This window comes from Acanthaster planci, linkage group LG03 (genome assembly GCF_054643075.1).
Source record: "Acanthaster planci isolate LZ-2023a linkage group LG03, COTS_SCS, whole genome shotgun sequence".
Classification (NCBI taxonomy): domain Eukaryota; kingdom Metazoa; phylum Echinodermata; class Asteroidea; order Valvatida; family Acanthasteridae; genus Acanthaster; species Acanthaster planci.
In genome coordinates, this window is record NC_141779.1 from 19,254,559 (window position 1) to 19,278,504 (window position 23,946).

General features: G+C 43.7%; 1 protein-coding gene across 1 annotated transcript; it reads right to left on the reverse strand.

Moving 5' to 3' along the window:
• Positions 1–307: 307 nt before the first annotated feature.
• Positions 308–21,710, reverse strand: med1 (mediator complex subunit 1). Its single transcript, XM_022255405.2, has 16 exons — positions 21,591–21,710; positions 19,074–19,204; positions 17,544–17,622; positions 16,828–16,882; positions 16,272–16,401; positions 15,144–15,244; positions 14,546–14,620; positions 13,907–13,974; positions 12,805–12,891; positions 12,420–12,537; positions 11,546–11,670; positions 10,594–10,727; positions 10,169–10,358; positions 8,856–8,951; positions 8,230–8,335; positions 308–8,058 (listed from the first exon to the last, which is right to left on the reverse strand). Exons 1-16 carry the CDS (start codon positions 21,667–21,669, stop codon positions 2,367–2,369), a joined length of 7,266 nt encoding a protein of 2,421 aa, XP_022111097.2. The 5' UTR covers positions 21,670–21,710; the 3' UTR covers positions 308–2,366.
• Between the last annotated feature and the right edge of the window lie 2,236 nt (positions 21,711–23,946).

The window sequence follows — 23,946 nt, forward strand, 5'->3', positions numbered from 1 at the left end:
ACCAAAACCAGAGGCGTACTTAATCAGGGTTCTAGCCCATAACCTCTCAATTTACCAGTGCAGAGCCCAAATAATGCTTGGATATTTAGGCTACGCAAAAAGGAGCAGAAAACAAGTTTCTAGTAATACCCTTCATGTAACACCGTGGTGGGTAACCTGCATTTTCTCATTGAGCTCACACTTTAGTGTAATTGGCAGCTCTATGACAGTGCCCCCACATAAAGACTTCCCATTTGACCTCTGAATTTGCCAGGGCAATTAGCTGGTTGGCAGTCTTTATTACAACAGTCACAGAAAAGGACATCAGTCTAGTTAGCACATTCACTTTATTGATAAGCAAAATAAATGAAAGCACAAGCAAGCACCATAGTCGCATGCTCACAAAAGTTAAGCTTTTCAAATGCATTTCTTGACAATCAGGATGCATTTCCCCTTTAAAATGCATTCCTTACAGTCAACAAAGTCATCACATCTGTGGGTCAATGATTTACTACAACCATTTCAAAAGCTACAACATTCCATTGACAACAACTCTTATTGTGAGTTTTACACAGGAAACACAGCACGGGGGCAACCAATAACCCATGCAATGCTTGTCAGAAAACTGTTCCCATAAGAGGCATTTCAAGAGAACATATTTCAAATTTCAAGGGTACATAAAACCTGTAAGCATGTAACAAACAAGTTTGTGATTTCGATAAAATCCTTACGTGGTGAAGAGCACTGAAAGTTTCTATTGCAGATAAAAACTTACAGGATATAAATTTGTAAGCAGGAAGCTGAACCAACGACAAAGCAACTGCAATCAATATCCAAGTACACGTACACAATTATTCTTGTACTGTGCAAAAATAACTTCTCAACAACTCCAACTACATGGCTGAATATACATGTAGGTGGTATTGATCAAGTAGAAGCGCTGGGAGATGCACCAGCATCAAAGATTTTTCAGAACTTTTAAGAAAGATAATTGGCGGGATGACTGGCCAAAAGATTTGTTGGATCTTTTTAACCTCTGCCCTGCTGGACAAATATCTTCCAAAAGATGATGACTGCGGCTACTTTATCAAGGAGGCCAGCTGAAGTGCAAGGATGAACAGAATTGAACATCCAAACCATTTTGGTTGTTAAAAATCACCCATAAATCATCGTGCTTACACTGATTCACAAGGCCCATTCTTTCACTCTTAAAGATCGAGTCTTCCTATGGATGCTGTTGTGCACGTACATGTACACACATGCATGGCCAACATATTAGTACCAATGTCACTGCCTTGACCAGCGTAGAAGTCAAGACCATCACAAGACCTCCAGTCTGAACTCAAATCACAAGCTATTCAAATGAACTGCGACAAAAGCATTCCTTAGCCAGTGTTGACCCAGTTGTTCATAACTGATGTTGTGATACTCTCAACTATATTGGCTCTATATTCCACATTCATGTATGTACATGGAAATTCTGTTTGCTGAACCATGGTTTGTCATTTTCAGTTAATTCATAATCCCTTTCAATTTTCCCTGTACTTTCATCATCAATAATGGAAGTATTCAGTCCATTACTCTTGAATTTATCCAGCTTGCCTTTATTCTCAAAGGCATAGCATGTCCAACGAAGCAGATATGCAATACATTTGCAAGGTATATTTCATATTTTATAATTTAAAAATTAAAAAAAAAACGAAATACATAAATTACCACTGTGGCTGCTACAGATGACAAAATGACTTGATATACTTTCAAAATATTAATACTAATCACCCAAAATTATTTTATTAATGAGTTTCTCGGTAATAATTTGTGTACTTTACAGTACTGTACACCTATAGGGTATAGGGTAGGCAATCACACAGTCTTAAAATTTTCATGGTTTCCCAGCAGCAAGTGAGTTTTTCAAACCCACAACTACACCAACCTACAGTAGTTAAAAACCTATTTGTAGTGTTTATAACATGCACAAGACCTGAATAACTTAACATTCACAACCACGTCAGTGTTTTTCAAGAAATTCAAACCTCTGATTTTAAAAATTGGATTACAGAAAATGTCTGTGTTTCTTCCAATAAACCATCCCAACAATGCAGAAATCCAAGTTCAGAAAATGAAGCAAAGCACACGAACAAATACTGGTACATGTACATGTAAGTCATGCTTGTTATTACATACACGTATCTACTAGTTTTGGATTTGTCCATGCATTTTTTCACCATAGCTATCCAGAATGACAAATATTACATGTAGTTCCCTTACAGCCCAGATTTACCATTTCAATTCTTTTCGGGGAAGCCCAAAGTATTGTTCTAAAACAGGCTTCATACTGATAGGAAACAAAGACCACTATTCCAATGTCTAACTGTTAAGGATGGGATTCAAGATTCCTCTTTACCAATTGATGACAATAATGCTTCGTCCATCAGATCATCATCAATTAAGCAAGGACTTTGCTGGGAGTGTTCGGACCCACTTCCGATACTGACCCCGACGGGGGACTTGGCAATGGAGGGCTTGGCAGAGGGGGAGATTGGCACAGTGCAAGGGGAGGTCACAGTGGCTTCCTGCTGAGGGAGGCTTCCCTTGTGCTCCTCTGGTATGGATGGCTCCCCTTTGGGTTGGCTGGACTGCGGGGCATTGGGGTCATCAATGATTAGCTCATCCTCGCTTCCGCTGTGGCTGTACGCCGGGCTCATTGTGTGCAGACGCTTGGCGACATGACTTGTTTCCTCTGGAGTGGCAGCCCGCTTGAGCCCTTGGGTGCTTGGCACTCCACCTGGACTTGGGATCATGCGACTCCCACCTCCCCGCGGACTGGGCACACCTGGCGAGTATGGACTGGTGGCTCGGGGTGGACTGCTGGGCTTATTACTGCCAAAAACTTTGGGACTCGGCAATCCCGATATGCATGATGGCTTCGGGCTTGGGGCCAGGGCTGGACTGGGTACTTTGAATTCAACTTCTGGGGCTGGTGGAGGCGGCCCTGGTGTGGGCGGTTTGACAGTTTCTGGGGCAGGGGCGGGGGCTTTTGGACTCAGCTGCTGACTGGGACTTGGCTGGCGCTTGGGACTGAGCTGCTGCTTGGGGCTAGGCTGGTGCTTGGGACTGGGTGGACGCTTTGGGCTGGGTTGGTGCTTCGGACTTGGGATGTGCTTTGGACTGGGCTGATGCTTGGGGCTGGGCTGATGTTTTGGACTTGGCTGATGTTTTGGACTTGGCAGGCGACTGGGGCTGGGTGACTGTTTTGGTTTCGGTTGCGCTTTAAGGGTTGGTTGATGCTTTGGGCTCGTCTGACGTTTTGGAACGGAATGAAGTTTCAGGCTTGATTGATCTTTCAATGGCTTCTTGGTCTCCATTTTGGCAGACGAGGATGAAACAGGTGCTGAAAATTTGGCATCCTGTGGTTTACTGTCAGACTTGGTTTCTCCTGCTGGCTTCTTGGGCCTGTCCGGTTGCAAGGAAAGCTGTGAGGAGGGTATTGTCTTTGATCCCCCTTCTGTTGGGGTACTCGCTGCTTGAGTTGTCTCCTTTATGCCACCATCTGATTTCACACTCGCTACCTTCACTGCTAACTTCAAGTCCGGTTTTTGTTTTTCAGACAGGCCCTTTGATTCCTGAGTTGATTTGGTTGATTCTGGTTTGAAGGTTTGTTGAGTAGTCGGCGCTGAGGTGGTGCTGATGCTTTTGGATGATTTGGGGACTATTTCAACTCGTTTTGTGTCACCCTGCACAGCTGGTTTGCTGCCTGTTACTGGCTTCACAGACGTACTCAAGGGTTTGCTGCTCTCCTCCGATTTTGGAATTGGCTTCAGTTGAGGGGTGACTGGTTTTTTGGGTTGTGCTGAACTTTGCAATTTCTGGAGGATGTCGGTCTCGAGAGTTGTTGGAGTGGTTGGTATGGGTGTTAGGTCGACCTTTCCATCTCTGATAGAAGACTGACTGGTGGCTGGAGGCTTGGTAGCCATTGGTGTCTTGGGCTCTGTTTGAGTCGTCTGTCCCTCGGCAGGTTTGTCAGTCTTAACATCCTGAGCTGAGCTACCCTTCTGAGCCTCAGCCTGTCGAGCATTGGCAGCTAATCTTGGTGACACAACAGTTACAATTGTGACTTTAGAGTTGCCCTTTTCAGGAGAAGAGTATGTGGATGAACGACTTAAGATGATGGGTTTTCGTGACATTGGTGAGAGAACTTGTCTTGGAGGGGTTTTGATAGGGCTTGAAGCTGATGTTGACATGGGCATAGATGATGAAGTACTTAATTTCAAAGGAGACACAGGTTTGGGTGTTGCAGCCTTTGCTGCCGAGAGGAGAGATCCTGATGTTTTGGGTGTGGTGTGGACAGATGGTGAAGGAGTCCTAGCAGGTTGGGCTGGTCCCTTGAGGGGGATAGGAGGGGTGGAAACTTTTGGAGGACGGGACACTTGTGATGTTTTATGAGAGAGGGCAGGTCTATTAGGAGAAGTTGATGATCGTTGAAGGCTTTGACTGGATGTCGGCATGGAGGGCATCTTAGTGGGAGAAGGAGACACCTTTGAAGGGGTGGAAGAACCAGCAGGTTTTGTGGAGGAAGAAGTTGAAGCTGGTGTGGTAACAGCGGTGGAAATTCCAAGCTTTGTAGAGGCTGGTCCCGATGGTTTCAACGCGGAGGGCAGTGGTTTTGATTTGGGTGTTTTGCTGATGCTAGGGGGAGATTCCCTGCCCTTTGTTTCAGAATGCTCAGATTTTACAGGCTTTGAGGCTGTGGCCTTAACACTCTCACAATCTAGAGGTTTCCCAGCACCCATCTTTTCTTTTGGTGCCTTGTCTCTCACTGGGGAATGGCCCGAATGGTCAGTGTCCTGGGCAGGTCGAGGTGGACTTGACAAACCAGACGCAATGCCTGCTCGCTCCTGAAGCTTTCCAACAATGGCTGACAGGGAGTTCTTCCTTCCTTTGGGTAAGACCTTTGGTGTCTTTGGCCCAGCACTTGTTGGTGTTGTTGGAGTTGGGGTCGTTGGTGTTTCTCCGGCAGAGACTGATGTGCTCTGGGGGGCATCACCAATGGCAGGTGATGATTTTGACACTGGTGGGATAGAAATAGGTGAGGGTCGTGAGGGTCTATTTGGAACAGAGGATGAAGTGCATGGACTGCCAGGAGCAGCTCCAGCGGTGCTTGTTGCCTTCAGTATCCCCTTAGGTGATCCCTGAATAAGTTTGGAGCTTTTCAGGATGGGTGACTTCTTTGTCTCCCCTTTTCGCCCTTCTGGTCGCTGTCCTGCATTCATGGATTTCTTTAGCATTCTAGCATGTGAATCTATCCCCTTTGCAATCTTTTTGACTGAGGATGGGATGGAGCTCCTTATGCCTTCTGGTGAAACCTTAGATTTAAAAACAGTCCCTGAGGTTTGAGACTCAGACTTCATTCCCATTTTCAATGGGGAAGAAGATACCTTGGGAGAGACGGCTATCTTTGGGGATGGAGCAGTTGGTTTGGTCAGATTTCCTGACATTTTGGGCGAAGAGATGCTCTTAGAGGTAAGACTTTGAGATGAGCTCTTGCTCAGGTCACTTTTTATCTTCGATTGCATTGTGATAGCAGTGGTTGAGGACTTGCTGAAAGCCTGCCTTTTAGCAGCTGCTGAATCCAACTTGTCAGTATCAGATTTGGGATGAACTTGAGCATCACTTTTTGGAGCTGGCGCAGAATCTTTCTTCTGGGTCTCCTCCACTTTGGTGACACTGGCAGATTCATTTTTCACAGACAACACCGAAGCCTCGGATTTTAGTTGAGGTTTCACTTCTGCAGCATGACTTGTAAGGGTCTCTGTAACTGGTTTCTGAGTGAGCTCAGTGCTTGTCACTGGGTTCAAGGGTTTCACTCGGATCTTGGGAGTACTTGAGGTCTTGGTTTTGGGTTTAGGCTCTGACTTGACACGGACCATCTTGAATGTCATCTTCAATGGTGCTTCAGAGCTCATGGTGACACTCAAGTCCTCACTGTCATCATCTCCTGGAGAGGAGTCGCTGTATATGTCCACCCGGCGACGCTTTATGGCCTTTTTCTTCTCCTTGGGCTTGGGAGGCGGTGAGTCCCCACCCAGCAAGCCTTCCATTCTCTTCCCTGTTCGCCGTGAACGTTTCTTTGGCCCTCGTTTGCTAGGGTTCTCCAGTGGTGGTGTACCAGCAGATTCAGATACAAAGTTCTTGGGTTTTCCTTTGGAGACCATGGGTGGCACACGGATGACCTTACGGGTAGGTGCTGTGGAATGAGTGTTACCAGTGGTTTGTGTCACTGGGGCTGTTTTGTATTGTTGGTCAGGCATGCTCAGTGATCTCTCTCTCAAGGCAGTGTGCATTGACATTGACTCCCCGCTACCTAGGCTCTTTGATAAACTTGGCATGCTTAAATCCAATGCCATGCTTGTGCCCACCACGTCAACTGACTCGGTCCGCAACAGTTTATTTCCAACACCTGGGCTGATGCTCTGGAAAGCCGACTGCCCAGAGGAAGGGGGCGTTGACCCAGCAGAGGCAGCTGAAGCACTGAGTGCCGCTGTAGACAGCTTAAACTCAGACTTCATTTTACCGTCAGGACCTGTCTCACTTGCTGATGGGGACTTGGTGGTCTGAACCCCCATGCGTGCGATTGCTAAGTTGACACTGGAGAGCCCAAATGCTGTTGCATCACATGCCTCCATATCAATATCTGCTGTGGACTCGATCAGATCATCGGCAAAACTGGAATCCCCACTCTTTAAAATGTCCGTGTTGAAATCCAGTGACTCACTGATGTTATACTGCTGATTGCTACCTTCAGGAGCATCCCCTTCCCCAGAAGGTATTGCCAGGAACTCCTCGGGGGAGAAAAGCTCTGTGCCGTGAGCACTGAACACATCTGTGTCAGCCGTGCTTCTTGCGGCCTGCTGAGAATCCTGTCGGGCCATCATTTTACCCATCTGCGGTGGGGGTGCATCTGTCACGGCTTGCATGACATGTTCTGGTGTGTGGAGGGTCTGCATTCCAGGCTTTGGACCACCTCCGTAGGGTGAAGTCATGGACAAGGAGGTAGGCGTCTTTGGGGACATTGATGGTCTTCCTCCAGCACTTGACTGGGAACTGGTGCTGTCTGACCGCTTTTGTTTACGACCCGATTTGCCCGACGTATCCACAATATCGGCCAGAAGAGCAGAGAGCTCTCCCATTTGAGATGTTGTTCTGGGGGGCTCCATGGTACCAGAAGGCTGGTATGGCTTGGTTGACTCTGCTGGCATTGGAAAATGGGAAAACACCTGGGAGTCACTGGGGATCTTTGGAGTGTGGAGAGAGGGTGAACGTTCCGGCACTCCATGACCTCCTTCAAAATCAAACGAGGACTCTCTGGAGCTGTCATCCTCACTGAAAGCTCTTCTTGGGGATTTCTCGGTTGAGAGAGCTGGTTTGATGCGACGGCGCTTTTTAGTTGGCTTCCCTGGAACGGGTGATGGCAGGCTTGGTTGTTGAAGAGGGGGCTGTGGGAGGGGGGGTTGTGGAAGAGATGCTGGTGGGGTGGGGGTGAGTGAGGAGAGAGGCGTGTTCATGATTTGGGCTGGTTGCTTGGTCTGCTCCTGCAAAAGAGTCATCAACATGGGATTCCTTTTGGACTTGACAGCTGCAGTCTGGGCAGCTGCTGCAGCATCTGTCGCCAGCATCTGACTCGAACTGTCCTTTGGGGAGCTCAGGGTGCTGCTTGTGGGGTTAGCGTGCTGCAGCAAGCTGGCCAGCATCGGGTTCTGCTCCACCTTGGAGTTGTCTGCAGGCAGAGAAGCCAGATCCAGGGTGGAGGCAGGCTGCACCAGGATGGACTCCATGGAGCTCCTCATGTCGCTCAGGATGCTGCGCTGCTGCTGGCTGGCCCCACCTTTCATGGAGGCTGCCAGGCTCTGCCCTTTCAGGGTGGACTTCAGCTGGTGAACCAGACTCCCAGGGACATGACCTGAGCTGCTGGGTGGCTCATTCAGGACAGTCGCCGCTGGAATGGGTTTCTGGACTTGGGTTTGGATCATAGATGCAGCCTTCTTCATGATGGCACGCATGGTTACAGGAATTGACAAGCACCTGGGGAAAAATAAACAGTGTGTCGAAACCAATTCAAATTTCAGTCCTGCTTCACTTTTACTGGATTCAAAACAAATGTCAAGAAATATTTGGCATTACTAAGAACGTTATGGGGTAACATAGAAGCGTTCAACAGGAATGAACTTCTTCCGTTGTAAGTTTTTTACCCACCTCTGCAGTACCCTAGTCGCATAATCATCACTGCAGATTGGTTCCTCACCGCTGGGCGTATGAAGCTTGCACTTGACATTAGCTGACTCAGTCAGATCCATCTCAACTGGACAATGGGGGATAACAAGCAGGTAGAGTATTAGAAGATGTTGAACCATGCCACATACCGATATAATGCATCAACATAGAACTGGAATTAACAGCAACTGACCGAACTATTTGTGACCCAAATATTTCTGTCTGTGTTCATCAGAAGGTACAAATTGACAATGTAAAGCAGAAGCAGGAAGCCCATGGAAGTTTGTTTCACAAAAGCAGGACCACCTGCACAAATTTCTGTCCCTCAGCAGACAGTCAGTAGGGTTGAATAAAGAAATCAAGACTGCAAAGCACATTTCATGATAACTTTAAAATACCACTGCAACAGGGAGTACATCAGGCAGAAAGAGGAACGACTCAAAACTACAATTCCACAAACTGTAGAAGTTCTCAACGGATGAGATATAAACTGACAACTCTTTCTTCCTAAGGCAGATTTAGAATCAGCCAAGTGTCATGATGGATAAGACCGAGTATACTGTGCAGTGTCCAGGACTAGCTCCTGTGTTTGGAGGGGAGGAACTCACCACATCCCATGCCATCAGTGGCTGGGTGCTCAAAGGTCACAGTCAGTTTCTGGTGGGTGAAAGGCGTTACCTCAAACAGCATTGCCGAGGAGGGATCTAAGAAATGCCACAAGATAAATTAGGTTGTACAAATGCATGTACATATGCCACATACTGTAAGCTCAAACTCATCTTCCAAGGAGGACCGCTTTTTACAAATCTCAGTGGAGTATATACACTTATTTTATTTTCTATCTTCAATTCTGAAAGGAAAATCGGGCAACAAGAATATCGATTTGTTGGCACATTGTAATTTTAGATACACGTCTGTTTGACTGGCTTGATAATCTCTGAGGATTTACTTTTTGGGACTTTATCTGAAAGAGATTGCGTGTTGAATTGAAATGAAATTGCTTATTAACCACATCCTGCTGGGGATTCCGGATCCGGACAAGTATGCTTTATTTGCGTGGCCGGGGTCTCCAAACTCGGACAAAGGGAACAGGGCCTTGTAACAAAAGACCGTACTTGGAACAAAAGACCGGGCCGCTGGGAATTACCGACATTTTTTCACTCTCAAAAGTGGAGATAATCCAGCCTTGTTTTGAAACAGTATACCACGGTTTGGAGTATTTAGAGCAAGCAGACTACCACCGGGGACAAAAGCGCTCAAACACCGCAGTGATGAGCCACACAGCACCACTGCACGCTAATCTGGCCCCTATTGAACAAAAGAAAGTTATATAACACCGCACAATCTGGGCTCTTTTTACAACACTGCAGGCCTGGCTGAAATACTCGGGCGTCAATAGATTTTGTCCGTCAGGCTAGAGTGGACACCAGACAGTCCTTCACGTGTTGGTGGTCCAGTGAATGAAGATTGAAGAAGATTAAATGAATTTTTAAAGAATTTTGAAAACAGAAAAAACTGATAAATATCCCGGCCCAGCATCATCAACATTGATAACCGCCCCGACACAAAGTGCATAGATTTGAAAAAAAAAGGCAATTGTAAAAACAATTTAAATCACAACATAAAAGCATTAACAAGGAGTAAATTAATATCTTTAACATTTGTTACATCAAGTCATCGATCATACTAAAAAAATATATTCAGGTAAATAACGTGTTATACAGTTGTATCCCATTGTGACCCATCACCTCAATTAGGCCGAAGGAGGTAATTTTGTGACACCATGACTGTGTACACACTCCTTTTGAAACTGGTTTGTGAAAATGGGGCTTTGCCATTGCCTTGACAGAGCTTGAGCTTTCCATACCAAAGACCACTGCAGTAACACAGAGCACACTGCAGGAAACGTTTGATATTTTACCTCCATCTTCCTCTGCTCGGACGCAGCTGGCGATGAGCGCATTGTAGACGGCCTGCTGCCGCAGAAGCGACAGCATCTTCACGACGTGCATCTGGTTGGTGAAGCTGAGCTTGGACACCAGCACGCCACGCATGTCGTTACCAGCGGTGCACTCGTTGATGAAGTAGCAGTGCTCCTGATCAGGCAATTTCTATCATTAACAAAAACATAATTGTACAATGCAGTACATCATCAAGTGAAATACAATTTTAAAAATCATTAGTACAGACATAGGTGTACTGGGCCAAACACAGGCTCAACAAGATGTGTGCTACTTCAAAATATAAAGTACTGTTGAATGTGACTTAGTTTCTAACAAAACAGTATCCACTGCTGCAGCGAGATCTCCGTCATGGGAAAACATCCTCTATGTTTTAGATACTCACCACGTAGTAGGTATTTCCCGTGTGCTTGGAGTCTCTACCCATGGTCTGTCCCAATGTGGGGTCCAAGATGTACCGTGCTATCAGGCTGTTGAGCGGTGCCGCTGAGGAGACGTCCACGTGCTGCATGCCAACCCCTGTCAGGACAAAGACAGAGGGTATTCAAGAGTGATGCATGCACGCACACCCTTATTGGCACTTGACTGATTACACCTGTCCTCAGTAGGATTTTATTAACAGTATAGCCAGGACTCCATGGAGGGGGTGGGGAGCTGGGTTGAGAGCTGGATGTTACAATTGAGGTGTCTAGTTTCTCTTGATTGTTAACTGCAGTTAGAGGACGCTCGCACATGCTTTATACTGGAACGGTTTGGAAGTGTGAAGTGAATTATATATAACAGGTTTTGCCCTTACTCACTGTATATTAATAAGCACTGTATGCTCAGTGCTTGTCCGAGAGCTTGCGAAAAAACCTCATAAGCTTACTCGGGTGGGACTCGAACCCACGACCTCCTGCTTACTAGTGCAGATGTCTTAACCACTCGACCACTGAGCTTGCCGGGGTCGGCTGGCCGGTCCGAGTCAAATGAAGCAGCGGGTACCGCGAACTATTTGTGAGGCGAGTCGTACAAATTATCACGTTAGCTAAAAGCTTACTTTGTTCAGCATATATTTAACACAGAGTGGCATGCAGGGCAGTATTTTTTAGCTCAATAATATTTTTCTCTTCTTTTCGACAACTCTAGCACTGCAGATGACAATTCGTTTGAACTTGATCATACTGGTACATGTGTACATCAGTTTGAAAGCTGATACCAACCAAGCACTAATTCAATCTTCTGTAGCTGTGGAGAATAAATGTCAGAGGAAAGGGTCAATTTTCAGCAACAAATTTTTGCCAGAGACTAATAAATCTTATTTATGACACGTTTTGGACTCCCTGGGGCTTTCTCACCGTGCAAACTCTGCAGCTGCTTGATAATGTGGATGGACAGGGCCATGGCCTTGTTGAGTTTCAGCACGAAGGCAGCTGGTAGGGCAATGCTGTTGTGCTGGTTCATGGGCGTGGCTTGGGGGCTCCTGAAACAGTAATCGTGGACAGGAATTGGTTGGTTAGCAGATCTAAAATTACGCCATTCTGCACTTGGGGTTTGCTGAGTGGACCAAAAAATCCATAGCTTCATTTATTTTTACAGGACAGTGCCCTCTGAAACAATTCTGTGATTAAATTAATGTTTTGTACTGGTATAATGGAGACCGTGGTTGTTACCACAACTGAGGTATTTTTAAAGATTTAGTACATGTAATTCTTGGTATGTGGGGGAGCCTGCTTGTAACAAACCTTGAGAATCTGAAAACCTTCGACCTTAACAGTGATTCCCAATAAAAAGGTTTCCTCTTTTATAATACTAGTTCGAATTGCAGCTTGAAGGAGAGAAGAAATTTTCAAACACTCATTGCACTACGAACATCTAACAAAGAAAACACAGTGCACATCCATTGTTATTGCACCGTACTTCTTTTGTTAGATGTTCAAAGTGTTTAACGCAGTGGACAGTTTTTGTCATTTAACTCAATTCCTGTTAGTACAGGAAACCTAACTCAACATGACTGCATCAAACAGTTCTCATAGCGACAAGCCTGCTCAGTGTACCAAGATCCTACAATCCCAAAACCAAACAGAATCCTAGTCTACTGGCCTAGCACCCACTGTCTCAGAATTGGCAGTTTTTACGCTTTTGCTGTTGACTCTCCAATGCAGTTGTGTTCCACAGATCCTGTTGGATCTTGCTGAATTGGGCAGGTTCAGAGTAAACACAGATCCTTACCCCATGGTCCCTTCTGGTGTGGTAGGCACAGTTATCAGTGGAACCGTCTGCAGCTTGCGCGTGGGTGAACTCTCCAATCCGACACTGACTGACAAGCCTAAATCCTTGGGCAGGGGATCTAGGAAGGATATCACCAACAAATGAGCATGAGTGTCACTGGAACCTATACAAAAATCCTGTTGCAGATGGAATGTAAGTACACCCCTTTTCATAATATGTGTTGAACCCAACTACTTTTTGTTACGAGGATTTTTTGGACGCGAGAATAAAAAACAAATTTAAAGCAAGAAAAAAGCATGATGGTTTCACTCAAGTTAGAGCCTGCATGCCAAATGACATGCGCAGCAGCTTTCAGGAAGTGGCAAGATTTTACGCTGGTTAATACCTTTCATATTCAACACTGTAGACTGCTTCTTCTCCAAATCCAAGAGGTCATAAGGTGAAACAAAGAAGGTCAATCTGGTGGGATAACCTGAATGGCAGGTGCAGAAAAAAAGTGAGTTGTTTATCAATTAAACTTCACTGAACTTTAATAATCCCTTTTGGTAAATCTTCAACCCCAATCTTCGTTACCAACAGCCTTCTTCATTTATGGAAAATATGATACAAATTGACCATGCCCACCAACAAGAAAATTATAAATATAATTTTAAGAAAGCTCAAAAAATTAAAACTACATGCAGGGATGAGATTCTCAGAAAATGAAAAAAGCTGGAATTTGTGAGCGTGCAGTGCGAGACCCTTATTGGCATGCGGGCCCCAGGAAAATTTTCAACTTTAGATGATCTGTGGTGCAATCTAGTGCTAAGTCCCCCTAGGACACATTTTACAATAGAAACATTTGTCAAAGTCCATACTCTGAAAAACCTAGTCTAACCTTTTTATTATTCGTTAACTTGATATGTGTTATACATCATACATGTAAAGACCCACCCCATAGTTTTGTTCATCACTTATGGTTTCTCATGTGCTTGAAATTCGTGTTGATCGTGTTCACGTATACATGTACCTGATAGAGGATAATTTGTCTTCCGTGTCTAGAGTTCGCTGTTGTATTTCAACAATTCTGCACGTGCTGTTAACATGGTAAAGGCATTTTTGCCCTGGGAAGCATAATTAATTTCTAACGTTACATCCCACCACTACCTTTTTGCCAATTCCCAAATAAATTTGGACAAGAACTCCTCCTATTTTGGCCTCACTTAACCCACTCCCATCGCCAGGAATTTTTATCCTGTTATCGATGTACTTCACCTTTCCTTCTTGATGAGTGATGTCTTTATGGGCAGACATAAAATACAAGCAAACTTCCTAAACATGTAAACAAGGCCCCAGAGCTTGCATTTCCAATATCCACCAAAACCTACTAAATCCAACAAGATGTCAACAAACCCCCTAAAACCACACTTCCACCCTCAGCAAAGACAGAAATATTTCTGGAATCTTCATGGACTAGGCTAAGAAGGTTTTCTGTTCGCTCTGCTTACCGCCAACTCTTGGAGTGAGCAGTCCTACAGGTCCCCTTGATATGTGTAGCATTGGCTGCGTCACTGACCTGGAGATACATCAATACACGGTCACTTCACCCACTGTACACCTACATGTAGCTCAATGTTAACATCAGTTTATACTGTCAATACAATCTAATCAACACAAGCATAATGTACTGATCCATTTAGCCTTGCCAACTGTCCAAGGATGGATCCAGTACTCACTTTATTTTGGAGCGGGGTTAAACTTGTTTTTGGCGGGGACAAAACCTGAAATTTTTTCCATGAAACTTTTAGTGTCCTTTCTGAGGGGTAGGGCTACATTCTATTGCTTTTTATGTGCATTTTGAAGGATGGGAAATGAAGCAAATGTGAAAAAATAAGCCTTTCACTATTTTTGCAAAACAAAAAATATTTTTGGCTCTTTTTTTGAGGGGGGGTGGGGAAGGGCCATGACCTCCATCGGACCCCTCTCCCTGGATCTGCCCTTCCCATTGCCAGTATGGGCAACAACAAGGGCACATCTCCAATGCCGTGCTGCATGCTCCCAGCTAATGCTCTACTGATAAATGTTTGAAAGGGAAGAATTTTCCAATGGGCAGCACTTAATGCTGGGATTAATTCTTTCTCACCTACCTGTACATCTTGAACAGCATACTAAGATCTGTCTCCAATGCTTGCAAACAATTGAATGCTTTGATTTTTTGGGCACTGCGTCAAAGATGGCCAAAGAGAAAGGAAAAAAAAAACCAAAAACAAATAGAGGCATGGCTTATTAAAGTTGCACTTCGAACAATACTTTACACAAATATATTTCTACATTTTTTTTATTTTGAAGATTTTACAAAGGCATAAATGCTGTTTGTGACTTGTCTTCTAATCAGAAGCTACACATACATTCTTATTTCCATTTTATTCGTGATATAACAGGGATGAGTTCCCAGTTGGCCATTCAAAATTTCTGATATGACCTGTCTTTTTCTCCTACAAAGAATATAAAGACAGGTTTTCCACAAGTACTTGCACTTAAATGCAGTTAGTTCTTTTCTCTCCGCAATATGTGATGCATGTATGTTACGATGAGTAAACACATTGTACCTGAAGATTATTGTGTTGTAGCTAACCATTTCTGATTCAAATCCCTGGACTTCGGCAGTTGCAACTGTAACTTTTACTATCAAATTGTTATGCAGTACTTTTCTAATTTTTGTTGGCTTGTGGAATTTGTTCTGACCTATCTCCTCCTGCCTGGTAGAGCTGCAGCAGGCCCTTGAGATGTTCAGCAAACTCCTTAAAGTCATTCTTCTTCAGAACCTCGCACATCTCTGGGCAGGACTGCAGAGAAAACAAAACAGAAAGAAGAACTAGGAGAGGCACGCCATGTAGCTTCATCTTGTATACCACTGTGCCTGGCATAATTCCTGTGAGGGCTACAATAGGCACCCGGTCAAAAAAGACAGGTGGGTAATTCCAAAAATTAGGGGTCGTTGTTTTTCTTGTCCCTGACACATCTCCCATGATTTTGTGAGTTCAGGACATTTTTAATTTCCAAGAGTGGTGAATGAATGAAAATTACTTGCCAAACAAATAGTACTAGTTTGAAATCAATTCCGGTGATATTTCCATGTCAAATAACAAAAGGTGAGATGTCACAAGGACACAAAAATGTCACACTTTTGGACCCCTAATTTCTGGAATTACCCGGGCACTTTCATGGTTCTATCTGCTCTGTACTGGCATGAGAGACAGCATGATTTGATGTGGCAGAGACTATCCTTGATGGGAGCTTGATGCCTTATGCACACAGGTTCATGTATGCTAGGTCCAGTACACATGTACTGGTTGGTTGCGACGTGCAAGCAGATGTTATTGGAATGCATGGGTGTGTGCAAGTGAGTTGCCTGCTTGAGACCACCTGAGGAACTTCCCACTGTCTGGTCTTTGCTGGTTAAGGGGTGCTTCTCATTAGACCAGATTACCATGAATTTCCACACACTGGGAACCAGCCTTTCTGAAAGGCACATGTAATGTTTAAGAGACAGTTATAATTCTTGGTTCTATAAATATGCTACACTGCAAGGAAGGGACAGAGAGTCTACCAAGCCAGAATAGCACACATTAAACCAGTTTATACAGGAAAATCGTGTAATGGAAAAGTTTTTCCAAGACGACATGGTTCCGGAGGTACCTGACTGATGCAGAAGTACCGTGTTAGACTGAAACTGTTATCAACGCTACTTTAATTCCTTTTCAGAAAACCACAGAAAAGTCACCATGACTTTTTCAGCTAGTTTGGCTTTGACTTTGTGAGAAGAGGCACTAAGATGTACTTGGAAAACAAGACAGGTGACGATGATCTTACCACTGGTTCCCTGTGGTGGGCCACCATGACGTCTTTTACTCCTCCGTTCATGGTGAGCAAGACCTCCACATAGAAGGTGTCTGAGCTGATGAAGACATCAGTGCCACCCATGTTAGAGTTGAACTTCAACCTGCGGGGTCACAGGGGAAAAGTTCAACAGACCAAATGGGTTGAGAGGCTGTTTGTTTATTTTTTTTGAGATCTGAAGTCTCACATTTGTCACTCATCTTTGCAAGATTCAACGATTGAAATTTTTTTAGCATTTCTTTCACAGCTGCAGCCCCTCGGCTTTGAAAATGAACTTCCAGTTGACTTGAGAGAGGCAAAGACCTTGTTGATTTTTAAGCACCCCTTAAAGATCCTCCTTTTAAAACCTACATGTATGGTTGTTTTTGTTTTCCAGTACTTGTTACGTTAAAAATTGCTTCTCCTGTTGTTCTCATCACCCAGTTTACTCTTTTTTCTTCTTTACAATGCTAGGAATTTGAAATAACAATACATAAATACTTATTATCATTAAGAGTCAGACAGTGAAAAGTTAACATCAATGACTCACCCAACTTGTCTTGCCATAGTCTCTAACCTCTCCGTCATAGCTGGTAAAGATGAGACTGAACATAAAAACAGTCTATAAGATCTATGTTCCTAAAACTGGAATGGATGTAAATATACGTGCGCCATCTTCACATCACGCACATCCATGACAACACTGGATGTGAAAACCCCATCTGACACAGTTCTCATTTGATGATTTTCCACAATGCATGCGAGGAAGAAAACTAATCTATTTCGTAAAACTGAGGATAATTTATCTCAGGGAAAGTCCTGGCATCATGGTGCTGCAAACCATCACAATTAGAATATTTTTTCTGCACATATTTATGGTCTGAGGAACATTGCGTTAATTCACTGACCTTACACATAAACTGTCTGCAGAGAGTAGCACTGTATGCGAACGTACATGTACATTTAGACAAGTACATGTGTAATCCGAAGAGATGTATAAATGTGGTGCCATCACAATCATACATGAACACATTATAAACATTTTTAAAGCTTGAGGTAAGTGAGCACTTATATGTACATGTAGACAGACAGTACTGCATTGTGCATGCGCAATCTGTATGCAAGTGCAGCACCATTGTGATAATGGCTTCTACATATTCATGTACTGTACATGTACACGTATGTACATGTACATGCCGTCGGGTCGCTTGATTGGTCAATAATACACACAGTACAAGACAGGTTACGAGAAATAAGAGAACATACCTTTGATGGCCATTTTTAACTTATCCAGACATTTCTGCAACCTGTTTGGATCCACCGCATCTGGTTCGGATAGTTTTGCCTGGAGACACAGAACATTGTGTACATGTGTGTAAGCATAAATTACAGTTTGACTAATGGAGTATCGTGATTCTAAAGGTTGGAAATGTACCTGTGTGTACATCTCAACTGATAAGCAGTGAAAACATCTGCATGCCATTCAAATGGTTAACCAACATTTCAGTCACATGCAGACATGATAGAAGAAGCGGTTAGCTGGGCAGCATACATTACATGTAAGTACATGTACTGTGAACAAACTCAACATTAATTACAAGATGTATACACATATTTGTATGATGTAATGTACAATACATGTACACACATGTAAAATATGATCAAAACATGCTAGCCACAGAAAAGTTTAAAATGTAAACCTTGTGAGACACTTCGATTAGGTTGATTAACTGAAATGATTAAAAAGTCTCACTGATGGGAAATGGTGTAAATCAACCTTGCCAGGTCAGAATTTCATTATTTGGGGTGTTGGGGAAGGTACAGTGTATGAAATTACAACTGGACTCACATATATTTGTCTTGCTTCAATATACAATGTATTATGCAAACAAGCGTACCTTACATTAACATGTAAAGGTGATAAATGTTCACTTGTAATCATGCAGCAAGTGAATTTGGCCAAATATGAAAGTCCACAGCATGCGATCTTAAGCTAAAGAACCTATTCCATAGATGTACCAGTTCCACATGTACAACTGTACATGATACAAATCTGCATCAGGTGGATAGCTACGAATGCATTTACATTGTACGGGGGCAGCGCGGAAATCTGGGAGTTTCACAAAATTTCAGGTAGCAACCACACCGCGCAGGTGAAAACAACGGTAACGAGCGCGTGTGTACGTACTGATCAAAGAAAAGATTATGTAACCCGATCCTTGGATTGGCTGGTAAGTGTGTACATTGCCATAGTCGCTGTTTTCATTGGCGTGGTACCTGCCATTTTGCAAGAATCCCTGATGTCCGTGCTGCCCTGTACATGTACGTCTCCAAGTACTGGCCCGCCCAGGTCACCTCTATGTACCTGTACAATACGTACTGGTACATTTCACAGGTACTAGTAGCTAGAGTAACTTTTTCCACAATGATGTGTACATTTTAAAGTGGGAGTTTTCCAACAGGAAACAATGCATTTATACAATAATCTTTCTAGTAGGCTAAATCAGTAGATTTCTGGAGTTAGGATCAAGCTGGTTTTTTTTTCTTCATTAGTAACCCTCCTATGCTGAAGTCACTCTTTGGGTCAGTTAGTAAACAGCTCAAAGAAGCACAGCTGTGTCGTGTTGTGCACTGCACCAACTTGCAAGAGAGTGACCTCGGGCACTTGTGCATATTTGTGCTGTAAAACCAAAGGAGGGGTAGTTCTACACCACATGCACAACCTGTCATCAGGTTCAAAACAGAAATCACTGACCAATAATTGGACCAGCTCTGACCGACATCATGACCACTCACCATGGCTGCTCTTAGCTTGCGACTGGTCTCTGACCACACCTTGATCTGCTCGCTGGTGGTTTTCAGCTTGGCCATGAGAGAGGACAGAACCTCTTCATGTTCTTCGCTGCCATTGGCGCTCATCTCTGACCCTTCAACAAATCAACACATCAGTACATAAGTTCACATGCGAACCAGTGCTGATAGAACTAATAGAATATAAATAAATATAAGAACAATAATACTAATTGAAATCTTATACAATTTATTTTCATGTGAATGGTTCCCAGTGTAATGATAAATGAAATAGGCTACTGATAACCAGTGGTGGGACCATACCCCTGGGCCTGGTCCCAAATGGTCCACTAGATAATCCGAACCATCGGGCGTTCGGGCAGTGTTAGTCCGACCATAGTTAACTACAGTTGATGCTTGAACTTGCTCAAGGCTTCATACATGTATGTGTTATTTTAAACATTTACATACACGTACAAGTACATGTATGTATTATGATGTACATAAGTGTACTTGTCCAACACCTTTGGGATTACCCACTGAGTGCTCGTTGGTGCTTACAGAGATACTGAGTCAGTTACCAGCATTGAGAAGGCACGTTTGTTCTTATTGAAAGTCTCTCGATTTCCAAGACTCACCCCCTCAACTTACATGTACCAGTACCCTGCTTGATTCACAACTGGCTATACAAAGTAACACTTGGCATTGAGCATCCATGTACATGTACATTGTACATGTACCCAGTGCCTGTTTACAGTGTAAGACACACGGCATGGCCCCGAACCCAATGGGAACCAGTGTTTACAGTCCAAGTTTTGATTGCGACCCTAGTTTGTGGTGTTGCCACTATTCGCAGTACGAGCCGTCAAAGAGCAAGGGACATACATATACATGTGTGTACATGTACTCAATGCACTGTACATGGGAAGTACTGTACTTAGATATATGTATATAAAATGATTCAGGCTTGGAGCAACCACTGGTAACATCCTGAACTTGGTAACGGTTAACTTCAAACTTAAAATCTCTAATGAACTAATCTTTCAATACAAAGGTTATTGGACTGTTAAACCATATGGTGATTTATCTGTCCATGGGTACATTGGACAGTCATGACAGCTGTATGTAGTGTTCTAGCTAGGACCATTTTAGTGCCGGGTAAATTTTTGGATTACAAAGCACAGCGAGTGCAGTTCTTAATGCTTTCTGATGCTTGAAATACGATCGAATTGGTACATTTAAATTTTCAGCAATATTTCAGTTCATTTTTTGGAAAATCCGTGCTGGGTGGCACAGGCCAATTACAAGTTAACCCCGAGTGCCGGGTGGAAATTTGCAGTACCGAGTGGTGCCGCCCAGCACCGCCCACCGCGGCTAGAACCCTGGTTGTATGTTTTGGAAGTGAAATCTGAGGATTTTGATTTGGGGATATGAGCTATTAGGCCTATGAACTCTATCACTAATACCGTATACTACGTGTAGTACATGTAGGTGATTTCGAACACAGCCTTTGAACATTGTGCAAAATTACCCAGTACTGGTGATAAGGCTTATACCGTTTAGTTATGCCACCGGGTAAATCTTTTCGAAAGAAATCCCTATGAGTTGGGACAGGACCCAGTATACGATGGGAGAGCGGTCATGTTATTTATAACTTATAGCGTCGACAAGCGTCAACACATACATGTACAACTAGCGTCAACAAAGCGCAAACAACTCGAAAGTACCCTCTAAAGATTTACAAGTGGTTTTATCATAATTTAGAGACTCTAAGACCTTCCACTGTGTAAGAGAAACATCGAATTGGCTTCCAGATTCACACAGAAAAATGAAACTTTTTTGCGATGTAGGCCCATGGAGGCCGCCATCTTTCTTTGCTGTACCGTCCACGCGAAAACAAGATGTTGGCTGGTTGGGCTGCACGAGCAGGCCCGAATTGAGCTATTTATGCAACCACACGTATGAAGCCAAACCACGGTTCACAACCGTGCACAATGCATGACATCTAGATGCTCAAGCAACACTTTGGGTATGCGCAATATAAACACAACCACCGTGGCTTGGCTTCATAGGTACCGGTATGGTTGCATATATATCTCCCGAATTTTGTCGCTCGAATTTCCACCCTCAAAATCAAATATCATTTTCAATAACGAGATACATTGAATATGATATGTAGGAGCCTTACTAATATTGTAAATATAAAATATTGGCATAAAAATGCTTGAATATCTCGTTGACGCTAAATAGCATGACCCCGGAGGAGTATTCGTCAGGCTATGTTTACGGGTCTAGTGTAGGCATAGATCAAGGAAAGTAGGAGCGGGTCACTGGTACCCGCTGGTAATCAATTCGCAATCGTGAGAAACCAACCAACGGACCAAAACATCTCATCATGATTTTCACAAATTATGCATTGAAGAAAATTCCACCAAAGTTACCATCTATCAAAACATTATTGCACTTATGGACAACAGAAACCAAATAATTAACAATTACACCGAAAGGTGACAAAAGATTTACCCAAAATAGATTTCATCGTTCCATTTGTTTCGACAGACATGACTGAGCTTGTAGCGGCAGGAACATCGGTAGTTGCCATATTTTCATCTAAACCAGTCTGCACTTTATAACGTACACTTCGTGTCACACAATAATGTGGTCCACCACTGCACCACCGACCAGTGCCGGCCGGGTGCATCACCGCTCCGCCGAACACTTGCCAAAGGCAACAAAGAAAGTACATTTTGAATGAGAACTTCTTTAAAGCACCCTTTGAAAACAGTGAAACAAAAGTTGACAGCGAGGTGAACTGAGACAGAAAGGTGCGTTTTGAGGGTTTACATGAAAACAGATTAATTGCAGCTGTCATTGAAATAAAAAGTTGCAAATTTAGATTATAGATTTTAAAAATCCATGTATTCAACCTAGAAAATTGCCTTGGGAAATTTGCGCTCAGGAAATAAAAAAAAGAAAAAAAAAAAGAAATAGGTGAGGGAAAAATCTAAAAGTTATGTAGTGTTGACCAAGCATTCAGGCGCACGGACTCCTGAAATTCGCAAGGAATCGCAGTTACCGGCTTCCACATAGGACTCTTCTGGGATCTCGGGGTTCCCAGCCCACCACACTTCCTCCCTGCCCATCCATTTAACCCCAAAAAAGGTTCAAGCGACCATGCAAGGGAGGAAACCAGACAAGCCCCTAAAGCCCTGGCCACCGAGTCTGCCATACGTCTCGAATCTGTACTAAGGCGCTCACCTGGACTTCGCGGACAGTCCCAACAGAAGAGCGAAACCCGTGGGCTAAGGTAGTGTTGGTATTTGGCGTGGTGAATTAGAGTCTCTTATAGCTACTGAGTGACAGCAAGCTTTGGGAAAATAAAAGGGCACCAGTGGGATTCGAACCCACCATCTGACGATCTGAAATATACGATCTTAACTACTTGGCAACTTCAGAGAATTGCTTTTGGCCGTTCATATTTACGTAGATAACAAAACCATTACCCAAGTTATACCGCGCAGAATTTGCTCTGCAAAGACTGAGTGATTACACGTACGTCCGGACACGTCTGATGGTGCACCCTTGAAAAAAACCTCAAATTTGTCCCCCGAGCTAATTAATAAAAGTTATACACTGAAAATATTCTGTATTAGAGAGTCCTGAGAGCCATCATGAAATTGAGGAATTGGGGAAATATGGCACTGAACATCCGGCCTGGACTTTGGGCTTGCAATTCTGAGCAATTTGGATGCAGTTTGATCCGAAAGTGGCACTATTTGGCCGTTTCTCAGAGGGATGGTTTTTCAAAAGGGCCACTTTTCTGGGCAGGGACATTTTCTTCATTTTAGGGGTGGTCTGCTTCTGGTGAAAATTTCTCAAAAATTCATTGGTCAACCTCCCCCCCCCCCGAAAATCAAAAAGGAAAATGAAAGGGGACATGTCGATCATCCTTTTTCTGTGCAGCCTGGACACCTGTGAGAGTTGTATTTTATAATTGTGAAGTGTGGGTGTTTATCATTGCTGTCTATGGGAATTTATTTGTAGTGGTGCACCCCTGAACTCTCGCAGGTTGCACTACACCATAATACGCGCCCATAGAAAGCAGTAAAAAATAAGAGCGAAAACGCGCCGCCTGTTGACTCTTGGAGGAGGTTTGTCTCTTTTTTTCACCGGAAATTGAAGATTATGGCCAGCAGATCACTTTTCCTTTCAGTGTTATGGGTTTTAGCCACGATTTGTTTTTATTCGCCTTTATCCTAAGATACCTCCAAAATAGTAAATCTATTCGCCCAGCTCTGGTTGTCGCCGTCCGCCTCTATCCAACTAGGCCTGCAATTTAGGGCTTTTGCGAAAGAAATAATTCAAACTGTAAACTACCAGTCCCAAAGTCGGGATTTATGGAATTGTTTCTGTAATTCCTCCTGATTATGGTATGTCTCACTGTAAGAACCCGTGGGATCACAAAATATATTCATGAGCTGGCGCGCAGAAATACAACCATTTCGCGGAATGCACCCTCAATGGTATCATGCAGGCCATTTTTTTCCCGGGGAAAGTGAATCGGGAATCGAACAGTTCTGCTAAATTACATGTTATGTTTTGCGGTGGATCTGATACGTGGTTTATTTCTTCAGATACCTTGCCCTGTGAAGCGAGCCTCTTTACAGCAACTTCCTTATGTACTTGAAAAGCGAGCACCGTTCCTGTCATTTTTCTAACATATTTCTTATATTCAACTGTGTCAAATGTTGATGTAAATATATAGCTCAAAATATCTCTGTCTCTAACCCTATTTCCAACACTCGCACTATCCTAATCTCAAAACCCTAACCCTAACGCCAACAATATCCCTCTCCCTACTGTCCCTTACCCTAACCCT

Coding starts and splice junctions, on each gene's coding strand:
- med1 (XM_022255405.2), bottom strand. CDS start 21,669: ATGGCAACTACCGATGTTCCTGCCGCTACAAGCTCAGTCATGTCTGTC. Junction 12,538..12,804: donor TACAGTGTTGAATATGAAAG/GTATTAACCAGC, acceptor TATCCTTCCTAG/ATCCCCTGCCCAAGGATTTA. Junction 8,059..8,229: donor GCGACTAGGGTACTGCAGAG/GTGGGTAAAAAA, acceptor ATTTTTCCCCAG/GTGCTTGTCAATTCCTGTAA.